A 23868-nucleotide genomic window follows, 5' to 3' on the forward strand; every position below is an offset into this window, starting at 1 on the left:
TCTTCTAGACATCTATCCAAACTCACCCCTCCTTCCACTTTTCTATCTTGGTAAAATGATGACCTGTTCCACTGTTACCAAACCTACCTCTCAAATTGGTCCCTAAGTTCTATCTATTCTACCTCCTAAATATTTATCAAATCCTTCTCTCCCTTCTCACCACTTCCATTAGCATGTTCTCTCTTAGTTCACGGCTTCATTTTTTTTTTTTTCCTGGACTATTATAATAGCTTCCTAACAGGTCTCTTTACCTATATTTGCCACATCACTGCCAGTATCTTTCTATAGCACACATCTGATACTGTCACTTTCCTTCTTAAAACAGGCTTAAGCAGCTCTCTATTGCTGATAGAATAATGTCCACACTCCCAGCTTTTGAGGCTCTGACCCCTGACTATCCACCAGCTGCCCATTATACCCCTGCCATATCAACTACTCATTGTTTCTCAAACGTGCCATCCTCTTTTAGGCCTTTGAGTCTTCATATATACTGTATCATCTGCCAGGAATAACTTTTCCATTTCTGCTTGTCTGATCAGCTATTACCCTTTAAGATTCATCTCCTTGTGAAATCTTCACTGAATTACCAGGCAACCTCCCATCCCTGGCTGCCAAGACCTTTATGACTTCTCCATTTTGGGCTCCCACAATCCTCCTCCTTGAACTTTGGGCTCATATCAAAGTTCTTTCAGTCCCCAAATGTACACTATCCATCTTTTGGAAAAGTGTGTAGGCCCTTTTCCATGGAACCTGTTTGCTTCAATAAATTCCTTCATGCTTCTTGGCTCTTGCAGGGAAGCATTCCCTAGACCAGATTAGTTGTTCCTACTCATCCTCCCATAGCCCCTGGCACCTCCCACTTCAAAGCACTTTTATGTTTTATTTTTATTGCTTAATTATCTGACCTCCTTACTTGACTGACAGAAGTGTGAGGACAGGGACCACTGTCGTCTCTCTAGCTCATCACTCTATCTCTGAGCCCAGCAGAGGGCTAAGCATAGATGTTTAGTAAAAGTTTACTGAATGAATGTGTCTGTGTGTCTATTCATTTGTGCCTGACATTAGTTGTGCAATCTTTGATGAATGAGAGTATGATATTACATGCAATATCTATCACATCTTGCCCTCAAAGTCCCTATGTGCCACAGGTCTGATTTAGCATGTTATTCCTCGAGTTCCATCTTATAAGACACACTCCAGCAAGTATCCGCTCTGGCTTGGCTTTATTCAGCGTCGTCATTTCCTTCAGTTCTTTGGGCAGAAAAACACCAATATCCTAAATGTGCGCAAGAATCATCTTGGGACCAAAAGGCTGGATCTTGAATTTTCTTGATTCCCAAAGCTCTTGAAGCCGTGGCACCAAACCTAACCACTTACCGCTTGAGAGGCCATCATTTCATTTATACTCTGTTCATACTGCTCTGCCAAAATGGCAAGTTTTCTCGTCTGCTCATCTTTCAGTGTCTTTAAGATTGTTTTGTGCTCATTCTTTGGAGTAACTTCCAACTGGTGATTCTTGAGTGCTTTATACTGTTTGGTCTGTACTTTGCAAGTGTCCTGAAACTGTTTTTTAATTTGCATTTCCATGGCCTGTATAGAAGAAGTGACAAAAGGAAAATAAAGACACATTAGTAAATACAGAAAGCCTTCCATTCTCATGATACAATATAGGTGCTGAAACCAACTGTCTGTTGGTGCAGTGACCCACATTACTAGTCAGTAATAATGAAAATAATACATGTGTCACAGACAGGTGTTAACTCTATCAATACTTTGGTTTTTTTTTTTTTTTTTTAGCATCTTTGGAGTATAATTGCTTTACAATGGTGTGTTAGTTTCTGCTTTATAACAAAGTGAATCAGTTATACATATACATATGTTCCCATATCTCTTCCCTCTTGCGTCTCCCTCCCTCCCACCCTCCCTAACATACTTTGGTTTTATATCAAATGAATAGAAGTAGTTTTGAATTTACAAATAGATTTTAAAAAATGAATTGTTACAAGATCATAACTCTAAGAAGACTCTGGAATACTATGAAGCTTAGTATGTTAAAAGCTTGCTCATTATTTCAGTGGTTTCCTAGTCAAAATCTTCAGTGTCTTCTATTGTTTGTTGCCCCTCCCCACCCCCCTTTTAACTGTTTTCCTCCACTTCCAAGTAAGAAAGGGGATGGCAATGTATGAGCCATCTCTCACTGCTCTGTGTTTCCTTGAAAAATCAGTAAAGGGCAACATTGGATTATACTTTACATCATAACCCATTTCCACTACTTGCATGTAGCAATATCAACTATGCATTTTGGCAAGGATGATGTGGGGTTTACTATTATAAGCCCAGAAGGCGTTCCATCAAATTGCCTGATAGTCACACGTATATTTCATGAACACATGGAGGGGTTTTGATGACAAGGATCACTAATTAGACAGGTTAGGATCTGGCTAGAGAGGAAGAAGGCCAGTGCGGTTGAGGTTGGCCTTATATCTTTGTCAACATTGACAGTGACTCCCTTGACAAATAGCAATGGCTTAGTCCATATAGCTTGTTAATTAGCAGTCAGCTAAAATTCTCTGGAGGTAGTGCAGGCCAAAGGAGTTCCATATTTCTAGTGCAGGGATAATAAATGTCTGGCATATCACTACCAATTCCCATGCCCAGGACAGATGTCACTAATAAATCATACTTTTCCTTACTAAGTGTGGATGTGGCTTTAGAGTCTTTCTCAATAGAATAGCACTCAAGGTAGCTACAACCAATTATCTGACTGGCATGACTGATACAATTTATCTGCTATATTACTGTTAGGTAACTTCCTCATTTCCTGGGATTAGAACCATGGACTGCTATTAGTCCATGTGTTATAATTTTAGAGAGGGAAGGTCATGAAGGGGTCAGAGAAATTGCATAATGGATACAAAGAAGAAATGGAGAGATCATATTGCCCTGCAACATCTCTTTAGGAGTCTGTTATACCCAGACTCTGGAGATTCTGATTCAGTAGCTATGGGGTCCTGAAATTTGTAATTTTACGAAGTTTCCCAGGTGGCTCTGACAGTCATCCAGGTGTAGGAACCATTGATCCAACCTGGCTGTGTCCTGGAGCATAAATCGGGAAATTTCCTCTCACCTTTAAGTTTTTTGGCTGTTGCCGAAGTTCCATGACATGCTTTCTGTGCAGTTCCCTTTCTCGCCTCTTATTGTACTCCAGCTGGTTTTCCAGTTCAGTCTGGTGCTGTAGCCGGATCAGATCCATGCGGAGTTTCTGTAATGTGTGCAGCTGCCTGTACTCGAGCTCTCGGGTGGACTCGTCGTGCCGGATCAGCATGGCATGCTCCATCTCCTTCTGCGTCCTCTTTTTATTTAGTTCCTGCATTCAGGAAGAAAAGATATACGGAGAGAGATGAATGGAGGCAAACTGGAGGGAAGGCACCACTCGGTGAGGGATGGCAAGGAATGGCACTATTAACTGTCTCTTAATTAAGCCCATTAGTGTTTGGCAGCATGACTTAATGAGACTAGATGAACAATCCCTGGAGACAGAGGTTCTGTATGTGGATCCACCACTTTCAAGTTGGGCAACTTCACAGCCACCACAACTACTCTACCCGTAAAATGGGATTACTGTAATTCTACCTGACCCCTTCTTATCTCACAGGGCTGCTGTGAATCTTAATTAGGTGATGTGTTATGCATGGGTCTAAATAAGTGTCTCTTTAGTTAGGCCAGTGGTTCTCAATCTTGGCTGGTTGCCCATTAAAATCATGTGAGGAAGCTTTTAAAACATAAGATGCCTAAGTCCTATAACTTGAAATTCTGATAACTGTCTGGAGTGGGACCCTGACGTCAATAGTTTTAAGAGTTCTCTAGGTGGATCTAATATGCAGTCAGAGTTGAGAATCGCTGGATTAAACTGATAATGTCTGCAGTGTTCCTGTTTTTCTGGGAAACACCCTGTTTTTCCATGTATCAGAAGTAGGCCAACTATGTATTTTTCAAAATCTCAGAGGTCAGGGCTCACTGGGAAAAAGCAGATGAGATCTCTCCCCTTTCATCTTTTCCATTACTGCCTGTTTGGTCATTTCTAGATCTAATCATTCTGCTCCTCCCAGTTTTACTCATGTCTTTCTCTCTCTCTCTTTTATCGAAGGGGGAAAGAAAGGAAACCAGAAAAAAAAAAAAAAGAGGGAGTACGTTGGGTGAAATTTTTTCATTTCCCAGTTCAAGAATATTTCCTGAATGGCACTATATCAAAGATCTGAACCATGTGCGCTCTGGGTACATAAAAATATTTACTAAGCCATCACTCGGTGCTCAACTTGCTAACACTCTAACAGGGAACTGTAATAGACATTTATTGAAGTATATCCTCAGCTCACAGCAAACTGAATCAATCTATCTTCTCTCCTGGGAATTTGGATTCAGGGACAGTTAATCTCCATGTGGGCTAGAATTGAGGGGCATATAAAAACGACATATGTGGTAGCCACCCGTTGCTATGAGGGCTGAGGATCAGAGAAAGCTGGGCTTCAGAGCAAGAAGAACGAAAAAGAAAGAAAGAAGTGCAGGGAATATATTGATGCCCAAGCTCCTGACTGGTTCTAAGCTCTCCTTGTAGGTCCACCTATATGACTGCTACTGGGTTTTATGAAACATTCCTGTATCTCTGTAGCAAACCCCCTGGTTTTGGTTTAAGCCAGCTCAAATAAACTTCAGTAACACGCAAACAAAAGAAGCTTGATTAATACAGGGAAATAAGTTTTATGTGTAAAATTTTTTTAAAAAGTGCAAGGTTGGAAGTGATTAAGTGATATAAAAGAGGTGAAGATTTTATGCTGTAAGATTTCCGAAAAGGGTGTTATTACTACTAGTTAAGAAGGGCAAGGAAAGGAGAAAGCCCTTGAGCTGAACTTTAAATCAGAACAATAGGGTGCCTCTCTTTTCCAATGGCATCCGCTATGGGAGAAAATGCAAGATCATTTTCATAGAGATATCAGTAACATTTGTGTACTGGCGTGGTTGAGAATATCTTGCATACTTGAGCCTTCCATCCATTTGGAGAGAAGTCCTTTAAACAGCACAGCATCTGTTACTGGAGCAAAGTTGTTAATCATTCATTTATTTATTCATTCAACAAACATTTGTTGAATACTTCCTATGTGTCAGGCACTGTTTTAAGCACTAAGAATGGGGCAGTGAACAAGTACATCCCCATCAAGGCTTATTTTCTAGTGGGGAAATATCTGAAGTATAAATGCCATTTCATTTGTTACAAGGAGTAAAGCATAATCTCCAGAGCATCTCCCCCAATCCTCTCCCGTGTTTTTCTTTTCCTTCCTTACCTGGACCATCAAATGTCTTCTTTTAAAAATTACTAACCGGCCCCTAGGTGGCACCAAAGGATGGTGAGCTCTTCTCAGAGACTAAAACCAAGGAAAGCCCTTTCAATGGCAGAAGATTCTGTTCCTAGATCACTCTATCGTTTTCAACCTTTGAGTACCAGGAGTCCCAATATTGGGCATTTATACATTCCACACATTTTCTTAAATGGAGAATTTCAAACTGAGTCTGAGCTGTCCAGAGCCCAGAAACTCACAGGGGGTAAAAAAGATATAAAGCAAACAACACTTTCAGAAGAAAACGAATGCTTCTCTTTGTGTTTAATGGAATGCTTCAGGATGTTGTCCAAAGAATACCTGCATCAAAATTACCTGGAAGAAACCAGAGTTCATAATATGCCACCCAGGTAATTCTGATATATACTAAAGTTTGAGAATCAATGGAAAAATAATTCAGGGTGTGAGTCAGTTGCAGCTTTTCCCCTGACTCATTATGTATGGCATTGGGCAAGACTTTAAATCTACATTTTAGTTTCCTCAGGTGTAAAGTGAGGATAATATCAGTAGTACACATTGTGAACTACCATTCTTGTGAAGATGAAAGAAAAGACCATAAGAAAATGCTTCAGGATATATAAATGTCATTATTATTTTTCTGTATTCAGAAGTGAATATCTGGCATATAATAACAAATCTAGATTTTATAAACTATTTAAAAAGTGACAGAAACATGATACTGAAATGGTTTTTCTATTACAATTGCAATAGAAATTACCTTTAATTAATTACCTTTAATTCATACATCTGAGTTGCTGAGATGTAAGTTGGTAAGCTGCCTATAATATTTTACACCATGGGATAAAAACATTATTCAGCTTATTAAGAGCCCATTGCTGTACCTACATAATAATGTGTAATGTGCTTTCAATTTTTAAAGTGATTTCATATATCTTGTTCAATCCTAGTTGCAACCCTATGCAGTGGTTAAGAATTGTTAGGGGGCTTCCCTGGTGGCGCAGTGGTTGAGAATCTGCCTGCCAATGCAGGGGACACGGGTTCGATCCCTGGTCTGGGAAGATCCCACATGCCGTGGAGCAACTAGGCCCGTGAGCCACAACTACTGAGCCTGCGCGTCTGGAGCCTGTGCTCCGCAACAAGAGAGGCCGCGATAGTGAGAGGCCCGCGCACCGCGATGAAGAGTGGCCCCCGCTTGCCGCAACTAGAGAAAGCCCTCGTACAGAAACGAAGACCCAGCACAGTCAAAAATAAATAAATAAATTAATTAATTAAAAAAAAAAAGAATTGTTAGGATTTACCCCTTTTATATATGCTCGTAAAGCATTTGGGAATTGAGAGGCTAACACAAGATCATATAATTTCTATAAAGTAGAACTGAGGCTAAAACTCAGGTTTTTAGATTTTCAATATTTTTCACTAAAAATGTTCGAATGAATGGCTTATGTTTTCTTGTTTTATGCTTTTTCAGTCTGGAATACCATATTCTGAAGAATATTCCTCTGCTCTATCTGGACACCATGCAATGGTTGCTTCATCTGTACAAATGACACAATATACAGTAGAGCCACATCATATGCACTTCTAGCTTATACACATTCAATAAAATGAGTTGAGCAAAAACACAAAAACAAATTTCATGGTACAGGTGATTCTGCCCACCAGTGCATTCCATGTATATATGCCTTGGAGGGAGCGTGAGATGAGAGGCATGTGGCTCCCGTTCCCCCGCCCACATCACATACAGTGAGCATCTCGCCAGGCTGGGTGTGAGCTTAGGGTTGAAACATACATACAACATACGGCCATGGTCGTACACCATGGCCAAGAAACACATTTCCATACACATTATTTGAACCTACCTCCTGCGTAAGATGTGGAACCAGGGTGTATCCCCTAATAAACCCTTCCCAACCACGATCCAAGCATTCTATTTAAGTTTCAATTGACTTCTTTAAAAGCAAGTGATCTGACTCAAATCAAAATTTTTGTGTTCATGCCCACCGACACTGAGTAAGAACTAGAATTCAAAATTTAAGTGGAGATGTTGTTAGTGTATGACATTTAATACTTTCTTAGCTTCAGTTCTTAGTTGTATAACTGGTTAGAAAATAGTGAGCATCTGTGTGTAGTGATGATAGAAGAAGGGGCTCAACTCAGCCTATGGTGATCCTTTTAAATGTTTTCATTAACGAAAAGGACTGGTAATACTCAGTTTTGGCAAAGGTAGAGGAAAATAGGTAGTCTTTGCTGGTGGGAGTTATAAACCCTTAGAGGGCAATTTGGCAATATCTATTAAAAATTTAGGTATATACACTCTGACCCAGAAATTCTACTCCTGAGAATACTATATCCTACAAAGTACTTGCATACATGTAAACAGATGTATACAAAGATGTTCTCTGTAGCATTGTTAGTAATATTGCATAACTTCAACAAAACATCCACCGAGAAGTACCTCATTAAATAAATTATTCTATAGCCATACCACCCCGCCCCAAATACTACTGATGGTTAAAAAGAATGAGGCAGAGTTATATGTCCTAGATAGTAAATGAAAAAAATACAAAAGAAGAGAGTTATGAAACAGTACAGTGGACATTTTTGTAGGTTCAGTACCCATCTCCCCTTCTGTGTCAGCACGCTCCTCTTTTTGCTTGAGAAGCTACTCCGCCCTATCTGGAGTCAGAGACACTACTGAGTAAGGGAATAAGCACATTACCCAATCACGTCCTCTCTCTCCTAGGAATCTGAGTCTTAAGTAGAAATGATACAAAGATGAAACATGGTTGGAGGAGGTACATCCAAATGGTAGTGTCTTGAGGAATGTCCATTAGCTCTTGCCCTTTAGGTCACAGAAGCTGCTTTCCCAGCTTGATTCTTCATCTTTTCCAGCTTGGGTCTTCAGCTCTGTCATCTACCCCATATCCTTCCAATAAATTCCTTTGCATGCTACGTCAGCCAGAGTTTGTTTCTATTGCTTGCAAATCAAATAAACCCACTGGTACTAATGTAATCTTATTTTTGTAAAGTTAAAGTTATATATAAAATATAAGCTGTTCGTGTATATACATGCATACCTGAAAAAATCAGGAAATATATCTGCCAAATTAATGGTGACTGTCTCAGGGTAGAAAATGGGCGGGATGGGATTATCAAGCACTTTTCACTACTCAGTATTTTTCTAAATTTGTCTTTTTTCAATGTTCTTTTATTACTTTTGTAAATAGAAGAAAAATACCTTTGAACATTTTCACTGAGGCAGCTCTGGAATAAGACTAAACAAAGAAAAAAATCTAGACTCTTAAGAAATAAACCTTGGTATAGTTAGTTATTCTTCACTCCATTGGTTAGAACCTGATACTTATGAAGTCATGAATGTAGTTTCTATCATTTTGGGGAATAATTATCTTCTATAGCTTTTATTGGCACTAATTGCCCCCTTAGCTTCGGACTTCTTCCACATACATGACACTAGAATAAAAATAATAATTGCCAGATGAAAAAGAATCCCAAATACCTTGTTTCCAACTGGCTATTGGACCTTATGATTTGGACTTTTTAGCCTTCTAACAAACTCAACTTGTGTCGTACTGAATTAATCAGTTTCTTATCAATACCTCTCTCTAAGCTTCTCTGTTTCTGCCCAAATCTACATTTCCCCAAGTCTTAAACCCTAGAAATAACTTTGATTCTACCCTCATCTTTTCTCTCATATCCTACTGTATGCCAAGTCCTGTTTATTTCATACTTCAAAATGTTTAAAACCCATCTCTCTTTTGCCAGCTACCACCACTATCTTTGTCTATACCCTATTCCTACCACCTAATCTCTTTGCTTCTAGTTTCTTCCCTCTAACTGATGTTTCTCAACCTGTTTTTCCCCTATTATTGTCCCCATCAGGAGCCTTTTTAGACTTCCCCCTTCCCAGATGATCCTCACCACTGAAATGTGAACACCACAGATACACTGTATAGCTTTTCATGTACTATGGCCCTTCAGAGGGGCACAAGCCATTGTAATACCTAAGACTCCCCTCCCCCACAAGAACCCATTTTTAACAGCCTCCCCGGGGGGGGCAATATTGCCCCCATTGACAACGCACGCTCTAATCAATCTGTGCATTACCACCAGACTGGGCTAATCTCTGTAAAGTAGAATTTTAGCCATATCACTCACTGCCTGGCTTGAAAATGTTTAGTTTCTCTCTCTTCCAATAAGATGAGATAACACAGATAGAGCCTGAGCCTGGCCCATGATTATATGTGTTCAATAAATTTTAGTTTGCTCCACCCTTTTTTCCTCCCATTTGAATACTGCTCTCCAAAAAGCTTACACCAATTCACATTCCCATTAAATGTGCCTGAAGGGCTTGTTTCCCTCACGCAGGCTAACACTTGATATTTATCCAACTTCGATGTTTCTACCAATGTGCTAGCTCATTTGAGGGCTTCTCGGATTACTCCAGGTCACAATGATTTCCTATTGAACTTTGCATCTGCAACCGATTCACATTCTGTATTCCTCATCTCAGTGAATAACATCATATTCGTCCAATTTCCCAAATTAGAAACTCTGAATTCATTTTTGACTCCTCCTTCTTCTGAAATTCTCACAGCATTTGGTTTGAATTACTGTCAGTTCTGCTTCAGAAATGTCACTCAGATCTAATCTCTATCCTCACTGCTTCTTCCAGGTGGAACTAGAGAAAGGGCATCCTAACTGACCTCAGTGTACTTTACTTCTCACCACTCTAGGCTACCCTCACACTGAGGCAATAATTCTTCAAAACAAAGAACTCTCACTGTCATTCCTCTGCTTAAAACCTTCTCATGCCCATGCAACTGCCTTCAGGCAGAAATCTAAAAGTCTTGCCTTAAGAATCAAGGCCCTCCATCCTGCTTCCAACTACTCCTGTTCTGACACTACACTCCACACGCCCAGAACACTCAACTCCCCATCAATCACGGAATCTTCCAAGCCCTTTCATGACTATATGCCTGTGAGAGTTTATTTATATCTATTACTAAACCTAACACATTACATTGTAATTAGTCTGTTACATGTCTGTTTCCCCTCTTAGACTTAGGGCTACTTGAAGGCAGGGAGGATGGCTTCTCAATAGCCCTGGCATCTCTAGCACAGTGCCTGGCACAAAGAAGGCACTCCATAAGTGCTGGATGACGGAATGAATTAACGTAACTGTAGAGCAGCATTATGTTATTTAAGTGTTTCATGGAGAGTCACAAAAACGCAAGTCTTTGACAAACACGCTAAAAGCAAAAATTCTCTGTTCTACTTCTTTTGATTTTCCACTGCATGCTATGGCTTATAATAGGTGTTCAAGAAAATTCGGTTACATTTATTTGGAAAAGGTTGATTCCTTGTTCTATAAATGGGCTTTCTCCTAGCAGTGGTAGATTCATTCCCTGGCACTTCTGTATATCTACTTTGTGTCAGGCACTGACTGCACTGACGCCTGCACAGGTTAAGGACATAGGAATGCACAAAACACCCCGGCCACGAGCCTCACAAGGCTTACTGTTTTAAGTCAGTGGCAGCGGTTATGAACACGATAAATACCTCCCGAATGTTCTGCTGCTCCACCTCATGCCGCTTGATCATTATTTTCCTCTTGAAGAAACGGCAGTTTTTGTCGTAGTACAGTCTCTGCTGAGTGAGAAGGTGGGCTTCCTCTTCAGCCTGTGTGTGCTGCAAGTTCTCTTTATGCTTGGATATCCGCTCCTGCTTTTCCTTCTTGGGTGTGCTATGGTCCTCATTCATCTCCTTTACAAAAGCAGACAAAAACAAAACCCCAAAAAACATGCCAGTCTCATCAGGCAAAAAGAAATACAATAGCTCATTGCAATGCAGATTAAATTATTTTGAAAGCAATTGAGAATGTAAGGTCAGAAAGGCTTGGTGTTGCACACACACTCCCCCTCACCTCCCTTTTTTCTTATCAATTGAGAGGGAGACTTGTTAGTTTTCATGTCTTTGGCTTCTCATGCTCAGAAATTATGAGTTCACTCATTAAATCAACACACACTTATTGAGTTCCTATCATGCAACAGGCACTGTGCAAGGCACAAGGATACAACGGTGAGCAAAAGAATATGGTGTCTGCCACCATGGGGCTTTACAGCCTAGAATCAAAAATCAATCAAAGAACCACAGAAACGAACTGAAGATTACCGTGATAACTACCGTGCAGCTGAAGTACTTGGTTCAAAGGATGCTGAATAAAAAATATTTGATCTTGGTAACAAAATTTCAGCTAAGCTGAAATTTGAAAAATCTGTAAGAATTAACCAGTGAGAAAGGAGAGGGAAGAATACTCTGGGCAGAGGAAACAGCCTGAGCAAAACCCTTCCGGTGGGTTAACGGAAACATGGTACCATCAAGGAACTGAGAGAAGGCCAAGGTGGGTGGTGCAGCGTGACATGAGATGAGGCTGGACGGGCAGGCAGGACTGTTACTGGACCTTACAGGCCAGGTCAAGGGCGCTGAGCTTTAGCACAGGGGAAATGCATTTTATATACGTGTGGGGGTGTCATAATCAGGCGCATTTGAAAAAGACGATTCTGGCTGTCACGTGGAGAACAGAAAGAAGGAGGCAAGAGCACGTCCACGGAGACAGCTAGGAAGCTATTGCAAAGGTCCAGGCGAGAGACGATCGGGGCTTAGACAGAGGAGGTGGTGACAAGATGGAGAGAAGTAGGCAGATGTCACAGACAGGAGGTAATGCTGCAAATGTCATTAGTTTGAATTTCAGGAATGAGCATTCTTTATTTGATATTAGAGGGTAAATACACCACCTATATTTTCAAAAGGACAAAGTTCATAATTGTTTCAGACCATATGGGTAAAGGGAAGAAAGCAATAAATCAGAACAGTTAAGAAGATGTTAGTCTATGGGGAAAGTAAGAAGACCACTTTTAGAGAAAGTACAGGGCACCCCTCTTTGTTCATACTGTTCACACCCACAAGCTGGACCTATAATACTTGGTTAACTACTCAGTTGAAATCTCCTTTAATTACTAATACCTATTTTACTTGATGTTTTGTGATGTGGCCATCACACACTATTTAGATTGTTTTTGCACTTAGCCAAGAAGTCTTTGTAAATCAACATTCAACTTTCCTGTTCCAGTGAAATCTCAAGTGAAATATTAGAATCAACGAGAGCAAGAGCTGTTTCCAGCACGGAGTAAGCTGGGATCACCACAGGAAGGCTGGCGGACTCATCTCTTGATGCCGTGACTTCAACCCTAGGTTTGGCATTAACCACTATGTTGCACACCCAAATTCAAAGACGATCATAAAAATTCACTCCAAAATCAAGGAAAGATTATTTTTGGACCATTCATCATTCTGTATTGCCCACACCGCTGTTATCTATCAACAGTAGGGGTAACGGATATTGTTTTGTCATCCCAAGGATGATACCTTTTATATCAATATCTAAACATACATGCCATTTCCAATAGTCTGAACTAAGCTTTACTTCATAAGGAGTAATACTAGCTTTGCATAGAAAGGCTTATAGAGGTGATCTTAAATTGGGTGTAGCCTTGTTTTTCTCCATGAGCATGTTGAAGGACTTGTACGTTTAGGCGTGTGGTCTCTCAAACTCATAAATCTGAGTATGGTGAACCAAAAATAGCCCTATTCCTGAGGACAGAGTGGGAACTTTTGAATGCTGTTCTGTGGGAAAACCTTCTAAAGATGGAGTTCATGGAAATCTCCAAATACCTTAGTGGTACAAATGCTCAAAATAGTGGCTACAGCCATAAAGTATGGCCTCCAGAGCATGAGTGGACACATGGAGTTAGAAATAAGAATATCTTCAGTTGAGAAAATTCCAAAATTTCTTATTGAAAAATCAAGGTTATCTCTGTGATCCAGCAACATCTTTCTATTATGATATAATAATCAAGATCAAACAATAACTAAAAGAAAATGGAGAGCATGTGAATCTTCTTGGTTTGGCTATTTCTCTCTACAACCTGGTTTTCTAGACCTTACAGTGTCAGAGATTCTTTCCATTCTGGCAGTGCGGAGCAGATACAAATTTCTGTTGGTTCCAACAATTACCAGTGATTCATCTGGGCAGGGCAAGAGATCCTGAGGCTCACCCCAACCCGCCTGCTTTCACTTCCTAATTAAAAAAGAACTGGAGAGGAATCTTGCTAAGTCCCATATTGTTAACTTAGAATATGAGCTCAAATGAATGATTTCATACACTAAGTCAATGTCCCATCTGAATTCTATTAAACCTTAATACACTATTAGTCCACAAATAAGAAGTCCTAAGTCTCATGAGGAGGAAAGTCTATGGAACTGCAGGCAATTCACCTGTAAGTACTGGTAAAAGAAGTGAAGAAATTTGAGCTTTCAGATCACACTGCAATTCCTCAAGGGGACTCTCTAAGTCCACTAGAGGTCTTCAACCAAACAGTCAAGAATCAGTCACTCATTTATCAAATATTCACATGTACCAGACACAGGGATACAGTCATGAGCCAAAAAAAGAAAAAATAAAAAAGACATGGTCTTTTCTCTTATTGCTTACTGTCTAGTAGGGTAAAATAGCTCAAATAATCACTAAAAAATATATATAATTTTTCCAATCATATATATATGATTGAAAATTAGTGTTGTAAAACCAGAAGCACCTGTCTTGGTCAAGGCAGTCAAGAAAAGGCTTCCCTGGGGAAGTGACGTTTAAGGTATGGTACTAATAAACAATCCTTAGTCTTACAAGGAGGTTGGGAAGGGACTGGAAGTGGGGGTGGGGAGAGCACCCTGGTGGAAGAAAGAGTGTGAGCAAAGACCGTGGAGAAGGTCAGAGCTTGACGCGTTTGAGGAACCAAGAGTGACCACAGTGGCAGAAGCAGCACTAAGTCAGGGGCGGGGTAAGCAGGTTGGGGGAACGTTGGTGTGAGATGAGAGTGGAGGGGAGGCTGGTAGCTGACCACATATGGACTTCTAGTATTTTGATCTACCCTAAGAGCAATGGGAAGCCAATGAATATTAAAATCATGAAGTGATATGATGAGACTCATGGTTTGAAAAGACCACAGGCTGAAGTGTGGAGAACAAACCAGAAGTGGGCATGAATGGTTTAGAGTTAGGCCAATGGTTCCTGAAGTGTGGTGCGTGGACCAGCACCATCAGCATCACGTGGGAACTTGTTAGAAATGCACGTTTCAAACCTCACCCCACATCCATTGCATCAGAAAATTTAGTGGTGGGTTAGCAATCTGTTTTAATAACCACTTCAGGTGATTCTACTGGAAAGTTTGAGAATCAATGGGTTACACTATTGATCACAATGTAAGATGAATCAATTTTAAGTTCCAGCCATTCTAATGGCAACTTGATGACTACAAAATATCGGTATCCTTACCTCTTTTATTTTTTCCTTACAAATCTTATATTGCTTCTTCTGACTTTCTAAGAAAGTTGTCAAGTCTTTCTTCTGCTGGGCCAAGATCTGTTGCTGGAACTTCTTCTCATCTGCTGCAGCTACCTTTGCCTGATAAAATAACAAATGTAATACAGTATGAATTGTGCTTCACACAGAATTCAGCTGTCTATATTCTCGAATGCATTAAAAGAGTCCAAAAGTATTTCTGAACAAACAATTAAAACACAGATAAGTAAATGCCTGATTTGATTCTCCTGTATCTTAAACAGACAAGAAAAAAAAAAAAATTGAAGTTTTTACCAGTGAAAAATATATTCCCAATTATGGGAAAAACATGAAGATAAACCATAAACATGTTTTACTGAACACATACAAAATACATGGTATAAAAGGTGAACTAAGGATTATAATAAAAGATTTTTATTATATTGTTGGTAGCCTAAGTGTTAAATTATAAAAATGGATAAATAACGATGACTGGCCAGTTTTTTTCCAAGAATTTAACTCTTTAATTGGTTATTTCAACTATCAGATTTTTGAATGGGGTCATCGTTAGTATAATCGGCAAAGTTAATGACATTTTGCTTTCTGAGGCATCTACTATAATCCACAATAGTTGGATATCAGGACATTTTGGGGGCTCCTAAATGGATAGAAAACAAAACAAAAGGTAACCCAATCAAAAGAAAGCGACCAAATCTAAGTTTCAGGGAACCATCTAGACGAAGCACATACGTACGATGAGATACTTAGGGAATAGAGAGAAGTATGCTTTATGGTTCTTTCTATGTATCTTTTCACCTTTAGCTTCTATTATCAACAACTTTTCCATTATGAACAATTCTTTCCACATATTTACCAAATCAAATTCCCAAGAAAGAGTCTGACTGGTTTATTTAATCAACATCGTCCCTGTTTGGGCAGAGGTTTTCATGCCAGACTGCCTCATAGATTGATGACTGTTTGGGGGAATGCTTCTACAATTCTGATGTTTCCTTCCACATAGAGAGAGAGCGTAATTACTGAAACACTCCTGGCACCCTGTCCCCAGCCACTCCATCCCCAGGGAGCACAGATTCACCCCTGCTTTTCCATACTATGTAAGTCTCATGGGGGGTGGGGGTGGGGAAGGCAACTGGTTTAGCACTGCCAGTGCCTAGGTGGGCAAGTCTGTTTAATTTTGTTCAGTATTATTAGGCCTGTTTCCATTCAGATATAAATCACTTCTCCTATCTAATATTTATCAGTAATAAAGTGATACTTTGACTCAATCTGCATTACCTTCTTGTCTGTTTTTAGAATTAGTTTAGAACCTGGATGGGGAAGAGAGATGGTCCCTAGAAGACCCAAGCAGTAGCCAGATCAATTACTTGCTGCCATTGGTCAGGTGCCTATCCCTAGTCCAATCAGCTGTAGGCAGGGATTATCGCCACTAAAAGGGACTATTCGTAGAGCAGTTTTCTTTTGAAGAGGACTGTGGGTGAGGCAGGCACAGTAACAGACCTGAGTGGTGCAAGTTTCCACAGGATAGAAGCATTTTGGTTCTTTTTACGTGTATCACACCCCCATCAGGGGACTGATGCTCAGAATATATCTGAATGGCCAAGAATGCAATATATACTTTCAGTTACTCTTTTAACTTTTAATGACAATTTTAAGTAGCCCCATAAAACCTGGACCCCCTTCCCCAAAGCAGTACTGTCCCTCCATCCCCCAAAAGCACACCACTCCCGGCTCCAGCTCACAGGATGCTGCTGACGGGAACAGGCTTGGCTTGGCTGTGGCAGGAGGGCATGTGTGTGCATACTGACCTCCTTTTCTATGGTAGCCACTTGCTTCTTGGCCAGCTTCTCCAGCTCGATGGACGAGTTGTTGGCATGTGTCTCCACCTCCTTCTGTAGCTTGAGGCGGTGCTCGTCCATCTCAGCCTTCAGCTTATTCTCCAGGGCGATCAGCTGCTTCTGGTGCTGGCGCCGCATCCGCTTATAACCTGACATCTGTTCCCGCAACTCGTTCTCCTGCTCATGCTCATGGATCTGTCGTGTAACCTGGTTTGGGTTGGGGAACAGAACCCGGGTAACCAGATTCGTGGAAGAGAAGCTTTCAGGCAAAGCAGAAGGACCCTCTGGCATAATTCTACTTCTCACTGTCACCGTCGACTTAATCGCCATTTCCTGAGCACTCACATGTACCAGGCACTGAGTTAGGTGCTCTTCACGTTGTCGCTAACCTTGCAAACCATCTCATTCACTTATTCATTCTATTCACTCATAAGGTAGGCGTTAACATCACCATTTTATAGATGAAGAAACTGAGACTTAAGGGAATTAATATATTCATTCAGCCAAAATATATTTACACATTTTTGATATATCATAATGTATATCCTGAAGGTCACATAGCTAATAAGCATTAGAGCTAGGATGCAGACCCACTTCTGTCTGATTCCAGAGCCATGCTATTTCCACTACACCAGGATTTGTCAACCTTGGCACTACTCACAATAGCCAGATAACTCTTGGTTTTGAGAGGCTATCTTGTGCATTGTACGATTTTTAGCAGCATCCCTGGCCTAACCACCAGATGCCGGTAGCATGTCCCAAGTCAAGACAATATTAAAAATGTCTGTAGACATTGCCAAATGTCCCCTGGAGGGCAAAATCCCTCTGGTTGGGAAGCGCTGCACTATAGCATATTGCTTATTTGTTTCTTTTTAAAGATCACGTCTCTAACAGTCATAGGAATCTTGAATATCCTTTAAAATAGTTTGAACAAGATTTGTTTCCGATTCTTAACGTGAACTGAGCAAGAGCAAGAAGAGCGAGCTCTCTCCTTTTAAATCATCTGTCTCCTTCCTCCCCTTCCCCACAAAGGCGATATTAACAAATTATATACACTCAAGTGATCTCCTAAAGAGGAGAAAAGATTTCTATGATTTTTGGATGGTTACTTTCCTTAGTAATTTTTCCTTAACCCATTCTCAAGTGAATATCCAACAAACTGAAGATTGCAAATATAAATTTTGGCATTTCTTGTTTCTTTCTATTAAACCCTTTCTGATTTTCCAGTCCTTTCTTTAATTTACGACCCCTCATTATTGTCCTGTTCACTTCCTTCTAATCATCCCTATTTTAGTAGAAAACCTTAATTACACAATTATCACTTTAGTTTTGTTTTACACTAAGTAATTCAGTCACTCTGATCTACTACTATCAGACACTTCTCCCCAGCCTAACTCTCAAACAAGTTTTACTGGAAATTTTCATGCTGCTATTAATTCTTTCTACTATTTTCAGTTTGTGGGTCAAAGTGCATTTTGTACAAAGAACAGTTTGTTTCTTTGCTCTTTTTAGAAGGTATCCCTGCATACTAGACTGAGTCCTTACTATCAAGAGAGTACTATTCTGTAACTGGATAGTATTATCAAAGTATACCATTAAACATAAGCCAAACTTTGAAACCTTTCCAGCTGAACCTAACACTAGGTTTCTTATATTCATTTCTCTTTTCTAAAGGACAATCTTCTTTAAGGATGAGGAGTAAGAACAGAAGATACTTCAAGACAAAGAAAAAAAAAAAAGGGATAGCATCACTAAAGAGGCACCTAACACTCTAAAGAAAATAATAATGTTTTGTCATCATTATAACATGTTTTTTTAAGTACTTATTTCATGATAAAAGGAGGAAGTAGTTTGAAACAATGCATGTGTTTCACTTTCTCATACTTGTGCCTTTCTGAAGTTCAATTACAGGGAAAAAAAATTCCAATCACAGAAAGGATACCATTTAGTCCTTTTTGCATTCACTTCTTTTTCAGACAAATATGGCAGTAAAGTGTCTGTTCTTGGGTAATGGGTTTAAGATGTGTTTTACCCATAAACTTATTTTTTCTTATTTGAGCATCCCTTCTTTAATCAGATTCCCAAAGCTGAGGCATGGCACACTCTACAGCCATCATGACACATTTAAAATTTGCCAGCAGAATGTTTGACTGGCTTGTGGTCGATAAAATATTCTCAGGATGGCCATTTCCTTAAACCAGGCAGCCCCAAGATAAAATGGAAATGACTTGTGTCAAGAACATTTTCTATCCTAATTGGTGGGTGAGTCCCTGTGAAGAGGGTGGTCCTACCGCATACCAGATCATACAAGCATGTGGCAGAGACAAATCACAAGCTCACCATGCTATCATTGTACAGCACTGAATGCCAGGAAAGACATTTTGCTTGTAAATGAGAATGCTTCCCATAATTTGGATAATCACTTTTTTAAACTCGTAATGCATCACCTTTCATTTGTTACAACTATAATTTCTAAGTTTCAAAGTAATTGTCTTTCTAGGTACATTTAGAGATACTGAGTTTTAGAATTCCATGCTCAAGCTAGATAGATGAATTTAAATAAAAGTATAACAACAGTTTGTTCATGAAGTCTAACATGAAATATATAAAAATATATTATTATACAGTTATGTATACCATGTGAGTTTTAAGTTTATACTTCATGTCTTATGAATACGCTATTTGGTCAACAGAATTAAAAATAGCTCATGATTTTAATCATGCTTTATGGTTTACACAATGTGCTTTCACATGTAATTTACCTCTTTAATTTTTATAAAGCCTGGGATTTGAACTAAGGTCCTAGGCTCTTGAATTGCCTGAGGAAATTCACATCAGCAAGGCAAAAAAGAAATGAAGCTTTCTGTTAAAAAGTAATAGAGGAAATCAAACACCCAAAAAAGTGAGTGCTGGAGAGAGTTAAGTCTAAATTACAAACTGAATAACTCTAAAAATCTGAGGAACTTATAGAAATGTAGTGACTGGCTTTTACAGTGGTAGTCTCAAAAATGTGATCAACGAAAAATGGGCAGCATCATCTTGCCACACTTAGTAGGTTGCTAGGAGACAAATCTCATTCCATCCCTCACTATATAACTGATCTTGGGCAAATTACATATAACTTCTTGAAGTCTCTCAAAATCTTGAAGAGGAGCTATTGCTATGATGAGATAACGCTCGTGCCTAGCAAGGTGTCTGACACATAGGAGATGTTCGATATGCGTTGGTTTCCTTCTTCTGCCAAGCTAAGAGAAATAGGTTCCTGTCCCCCCTCAACTAAGCATTTCTGGTGATGGGGACATAGACCAGAAGTGGATCCAAGAGAAAGGCCAGTTTAACAATAAAACTGTACTTATATCCAGGTTGTGGATTACAAGTATATGTAATTTCAGACTCTGAATTAACTATTTCATATACCTGGAATAATATATAAAAATAAAGAACCATAAAGGAAGGCTGAACTTTTTTCAGAAAGTTTCTACATCCACTGCATTCTACCCTACTTAATTCCAGCAAAATTTGGCCCTAAAACAAACCACTTCATCCAAAGTGTACTGTATGCCTACCAAGTACAGAACACTGCACTAGAAGGCTAATAAGCAAATTACTGAAGATAAAAGAGGAGGAGGGTGGCTGATAATGTTACCCTCTTAAGAGATCAAAGTCAACTTATAAGATTAGTTATGTGTAAGAATCAAAATAATGCATATGATAAAACTGGCTACCTCAGCACTTAGAACAAATAAAATTTATAGCAAGTTCTTAAAAAGAATACAATGAGTCACATTTTGGCATTAGAAATTTGACATTCCACTCTTTAGAACACCCAGGGAAAAAATGTTTTAAATTCATAATAAAAGTAATGACTGATCCAGGCAATTCTGCCTTACACAGAAAAACTGACATGAGCAACTCTGAAATGCACACTTAAAAATCCAAATTCTCCTGTGATAACAGGACTGGAAGAGACTTCATTCATTCATTCATTCATACATTCAACACATTTATTGAGAGACTTTGGTCATGTGGGTTGGGCAGTAGCACAAGTGAAAAATAGTATCAGCAATGATCTTAGTGCGATTAAAAAGCCAAGAATAAGGAAAGAGGAGATATGCAATACTCTGATAAGCAGCCTCTGGTACACTCTTCAGGGAGAGAACACATTTTCAAGCATTTAGGAACAGAACAGCAGGGCACATGAGAGGTGAAACAGTAGCATTTACTGCTGAGGCTCTAATATTTTTATGCTTGTCTATCAGACTCATTTAGGTATACAATTTCACAATTAGCTCAATGATTATGTTACATTTTTAAAAAGCAAGTGAAGATTCCATTTTTATATGAACTTTTCTATTGAATCTGGTAAAGCCAAAGAATCTATATTTGAATGGATAGAACAATAATAATTTTCTCTTACATGCTTTCTTGGTATTAGAAATTAAGAGTTTCATGCCCCTCTCCCTAATGTGCATTCTAACATAAATTCACACGTGTAGTAAGACCACTGCATTCTAGTGAGAATTCCTTTATAAGGCCAGAAGCTGAACTGTCTTATAGATATGGCCTTGGTGCTCTCTATAGTAACATCTACTATGGGAAGTGCCAGTGACCCAGGACACTATGAAATTTTAGGAAATGACATCAATAGCTGAAAACACTCCCATGGGTCACTAATCTAATTAAAATGTTAGGATCTCCATTCACCAACAATAAAAACTCAAGGAAGGCACATCTCAAAAGCCCAAGAAGTCAGATGAGTAGTAATTCCAAAGAACTATATAAACGACTCCTTTCCTCATATAACATATCAGCCCAATGTGAACTTTCAAACAGAAGAAGAAAAAGAAAGGATAAAGTAAAAGAGATTCTATGAAATGCCCTTCCTTTCCCTAATTTTTCAAAATAAGGTTAATAATCTCTGCCCTTAAATTATTATAATATATATATATATATATATATATATATATACACATATATATATATATATATACATAAAATTCTAAAGTTTCCTCAGGGTTTCCTCTGGTATGAAGGTCCTTTGTTACAAATGTAATTGTGCAACAGTGCATAATAACATAAAAAATCTCAGTTTTAAGGTGCCAAAATAATAAAAACATCAGCAGTAAAAGCCTGTAGCCCATTGGCTTAATATATTTGTCAATAGCTCCATTCAAAAGCACAATGTAGAAAGAAATGATAAGTGGAAAAACCACAGAGCTAGGCTTCTTTTAGGTTTATGTAGAAGAGGTAGGCTGATATAACAAATTTGAGGAATTGCAATTTTTTTGTCAGTTTGCAAGTCTCTTTAAAATATACACGTATCACTTATTATCTAGTAATTGAAAAATTAATTTCTTTTAATTAAATTAAATTCTTTTTCTTTTTGCTGTTCACTTTTGGATCACTCTATGGTTTCTTAGCACTGCTGCTGGTAGGTTATAAAGAAAGAGTAAAACCAAAATAAATATATCAATATTGTATTGCTACGAACTGTAAGAAGTGAGGTTTCAACAATGACTTGATTATTCAGTACCCTGGACTTTCATTTTTCCATGATCTTGTTCCTACTTTTATGTCATTTTAAGTAATTTTAGACTTTCTCATTTGAGCAGGGGTCCACGGAAAACAATAAGGGTTGAGATAAGTTTTTAAAAATTAGATACTTCTTTTTGATGTTCCAGTGTCCTGATTTATATATTCCTATTGGAATTAGCCTTTAAAACAAATAATATGATGGGTAGTAGAACTGTAGTACTCAATAATATATATTAAAATATCCACAACTGTTTATCTTAACCAACAGTTAGACTGTCCAAAATGGGACATGGAACCACTCAAAACCATACCACTTTTCCCTTTCATTAATTTTTTTCTCCCTAAAAACTGTTAAATACAAATACCACTGAACGCTGATAAACTTGCATCAATCCCACTGACTCCCAAAGCATCACATTTGGAGAAGATTTTACACATAAAACACCTTATTTTGTGGCTACAGCAACAGCCTATCAGCCACTCTGTTTTTAACTTAATATAGGTGCAGGGGCCTTTTAGCAAATCAAAAGTCCCTCAGAGAGACTGATCCCAGCTGTTCTCTGGATGGGCACTACGAAGCCTGTAGGATTCAGAGGGGTACCTGAGGACTTTGCCTGTGGCCCTGACATAGCCTAGTAGGGAAGCAGCTTTCATCATTCACAGAGAGGGAGACTGTGATGGCTGATATACACACAGAGGAGCCTGGGTGAGCTCACAAATGCGAGCGTGAGACCATTCTGGCATGGCAGTAGTGATCTTCCTGGGCGGCAGGAGAGGTCATGAATATATGATGTGGGAATGAGGGTGTGGCAAGTGAGAAAAGAAGAGAACCTGTCCCAGAGGGGGAAAACCCACATACAATGTCTGCTTCACATTCAAAACCTGCTTATGGTGCTCTGAGTCTCAGTGGCTGTTCATTTCTCCTCTCATTTCAACATGCACAGGTCTGGATAAAGGTACAAGTCTCACAAGAGTCAGTGGTAAGTAGTCATATTCTAAACACACCATATTTCTTCTTTTGTCAGATATCATGGTATGAAGGTATTTATTATTCAATAATTTCATGATGCTTTATTTAGACTCAAAAGCATGCTTTGTAGGTGCTTAATAATCATTAGCAAATACATAGTGGACATTTTAAGATCTCCATTACACAGCATGGCATGCATTTAAAATGAAAAATTGTCCATTGAAGAGAATACAAGAAACTTCTATACAAAGGAACTTAAAGCCAGGCTTATTTGTAAGCAGTCTAAATTAAATTGCTTGCTTTTAGACAGCAGCAGGCATAGCAATATGTAGGTGCTTTAACTTCCATTTTTCTTATATTTGGGTTTTTAAAAATTATAAACCATTATCAATCCCAAAGATAAATGAAGCCTTTAAAACACTTGAGAAATAAGAGTGGAAATCAGATTTTAAAAATAGGACAAGAAAAATAATAATTTCTGGGTCGGCCTTGGATGATGTCATCATAGGTTCTAAATGTAATAGCCAGGCAGTGTACACTAACTCTTCCTGCCCATGTGACCTCTAACATCAATTTGAGCAATAACAACTAATATTTCAATAATTTTTTGGCTGAGAAGTGAGATTCAGAAGCAAATGATTAAAGAGAGTTTAGAGTGCCAAGGATGAAACGATGTGTGTGTGTGTGTGTGTGTGTGTGTGTGTGTGTGTGTGTGTGTGTGTGTGAGAGTGCGCACGC

At 39.0% G+C, this 23868-nt stretch overlaps 1 protein-coding gene across 7 annotated transcripts in view; it reads right to left on the reverse strand.

The window, feature by feature from the left end:
• TAOK3 (TAO kinase 3) overlaps positions 1 to 23868 on the reverse strand; it is a 178217-nt gene that overhangs the window by 6006 nt on the left and 148343 nt on the right. For all 7 annotated transcript variants that reach the window (XM_082416789.1, XM_082416787.1, XM_082416786.1 and 4 more), the window contains 5 exons: positions 16596 to 16832; positions 14764 to 14892; positions 10935 to 11138; positions 3128 to 3367; positions 1378 to 1590 (listed from right to left, as the gene is read on the reverse strand). In XM_082416789.1, coding sequence (XP_082272915.1) covers positions 1378 to 1590; positions 3128 to 3367; positions 10935 to 11138; positions 14764 to 14892; positions 16596 to 16832 — 1023 coding nt within the window. The remainder of the gene's footprint in view (positions 1 to 1377; positions 1591 to 3127; positions 3368 to 10934; positions 11139 to 14763; positions 14893 to 16595; positions 16833 to 23868) is intronic.

This window comes from Balaenoptera physalus (genome assembly GCF_965194825.1).
Source record: "Balaenoptera physalus genome assembly, chromosome: 12".
Taxonomy (NCBI): domain Eukaryota; kingdom Metazoa; phylum Chordata; class Mammalia; order Artiodactyla; family Balaenopteridae; genus Balaenoptera; species Balaenoptera physalus.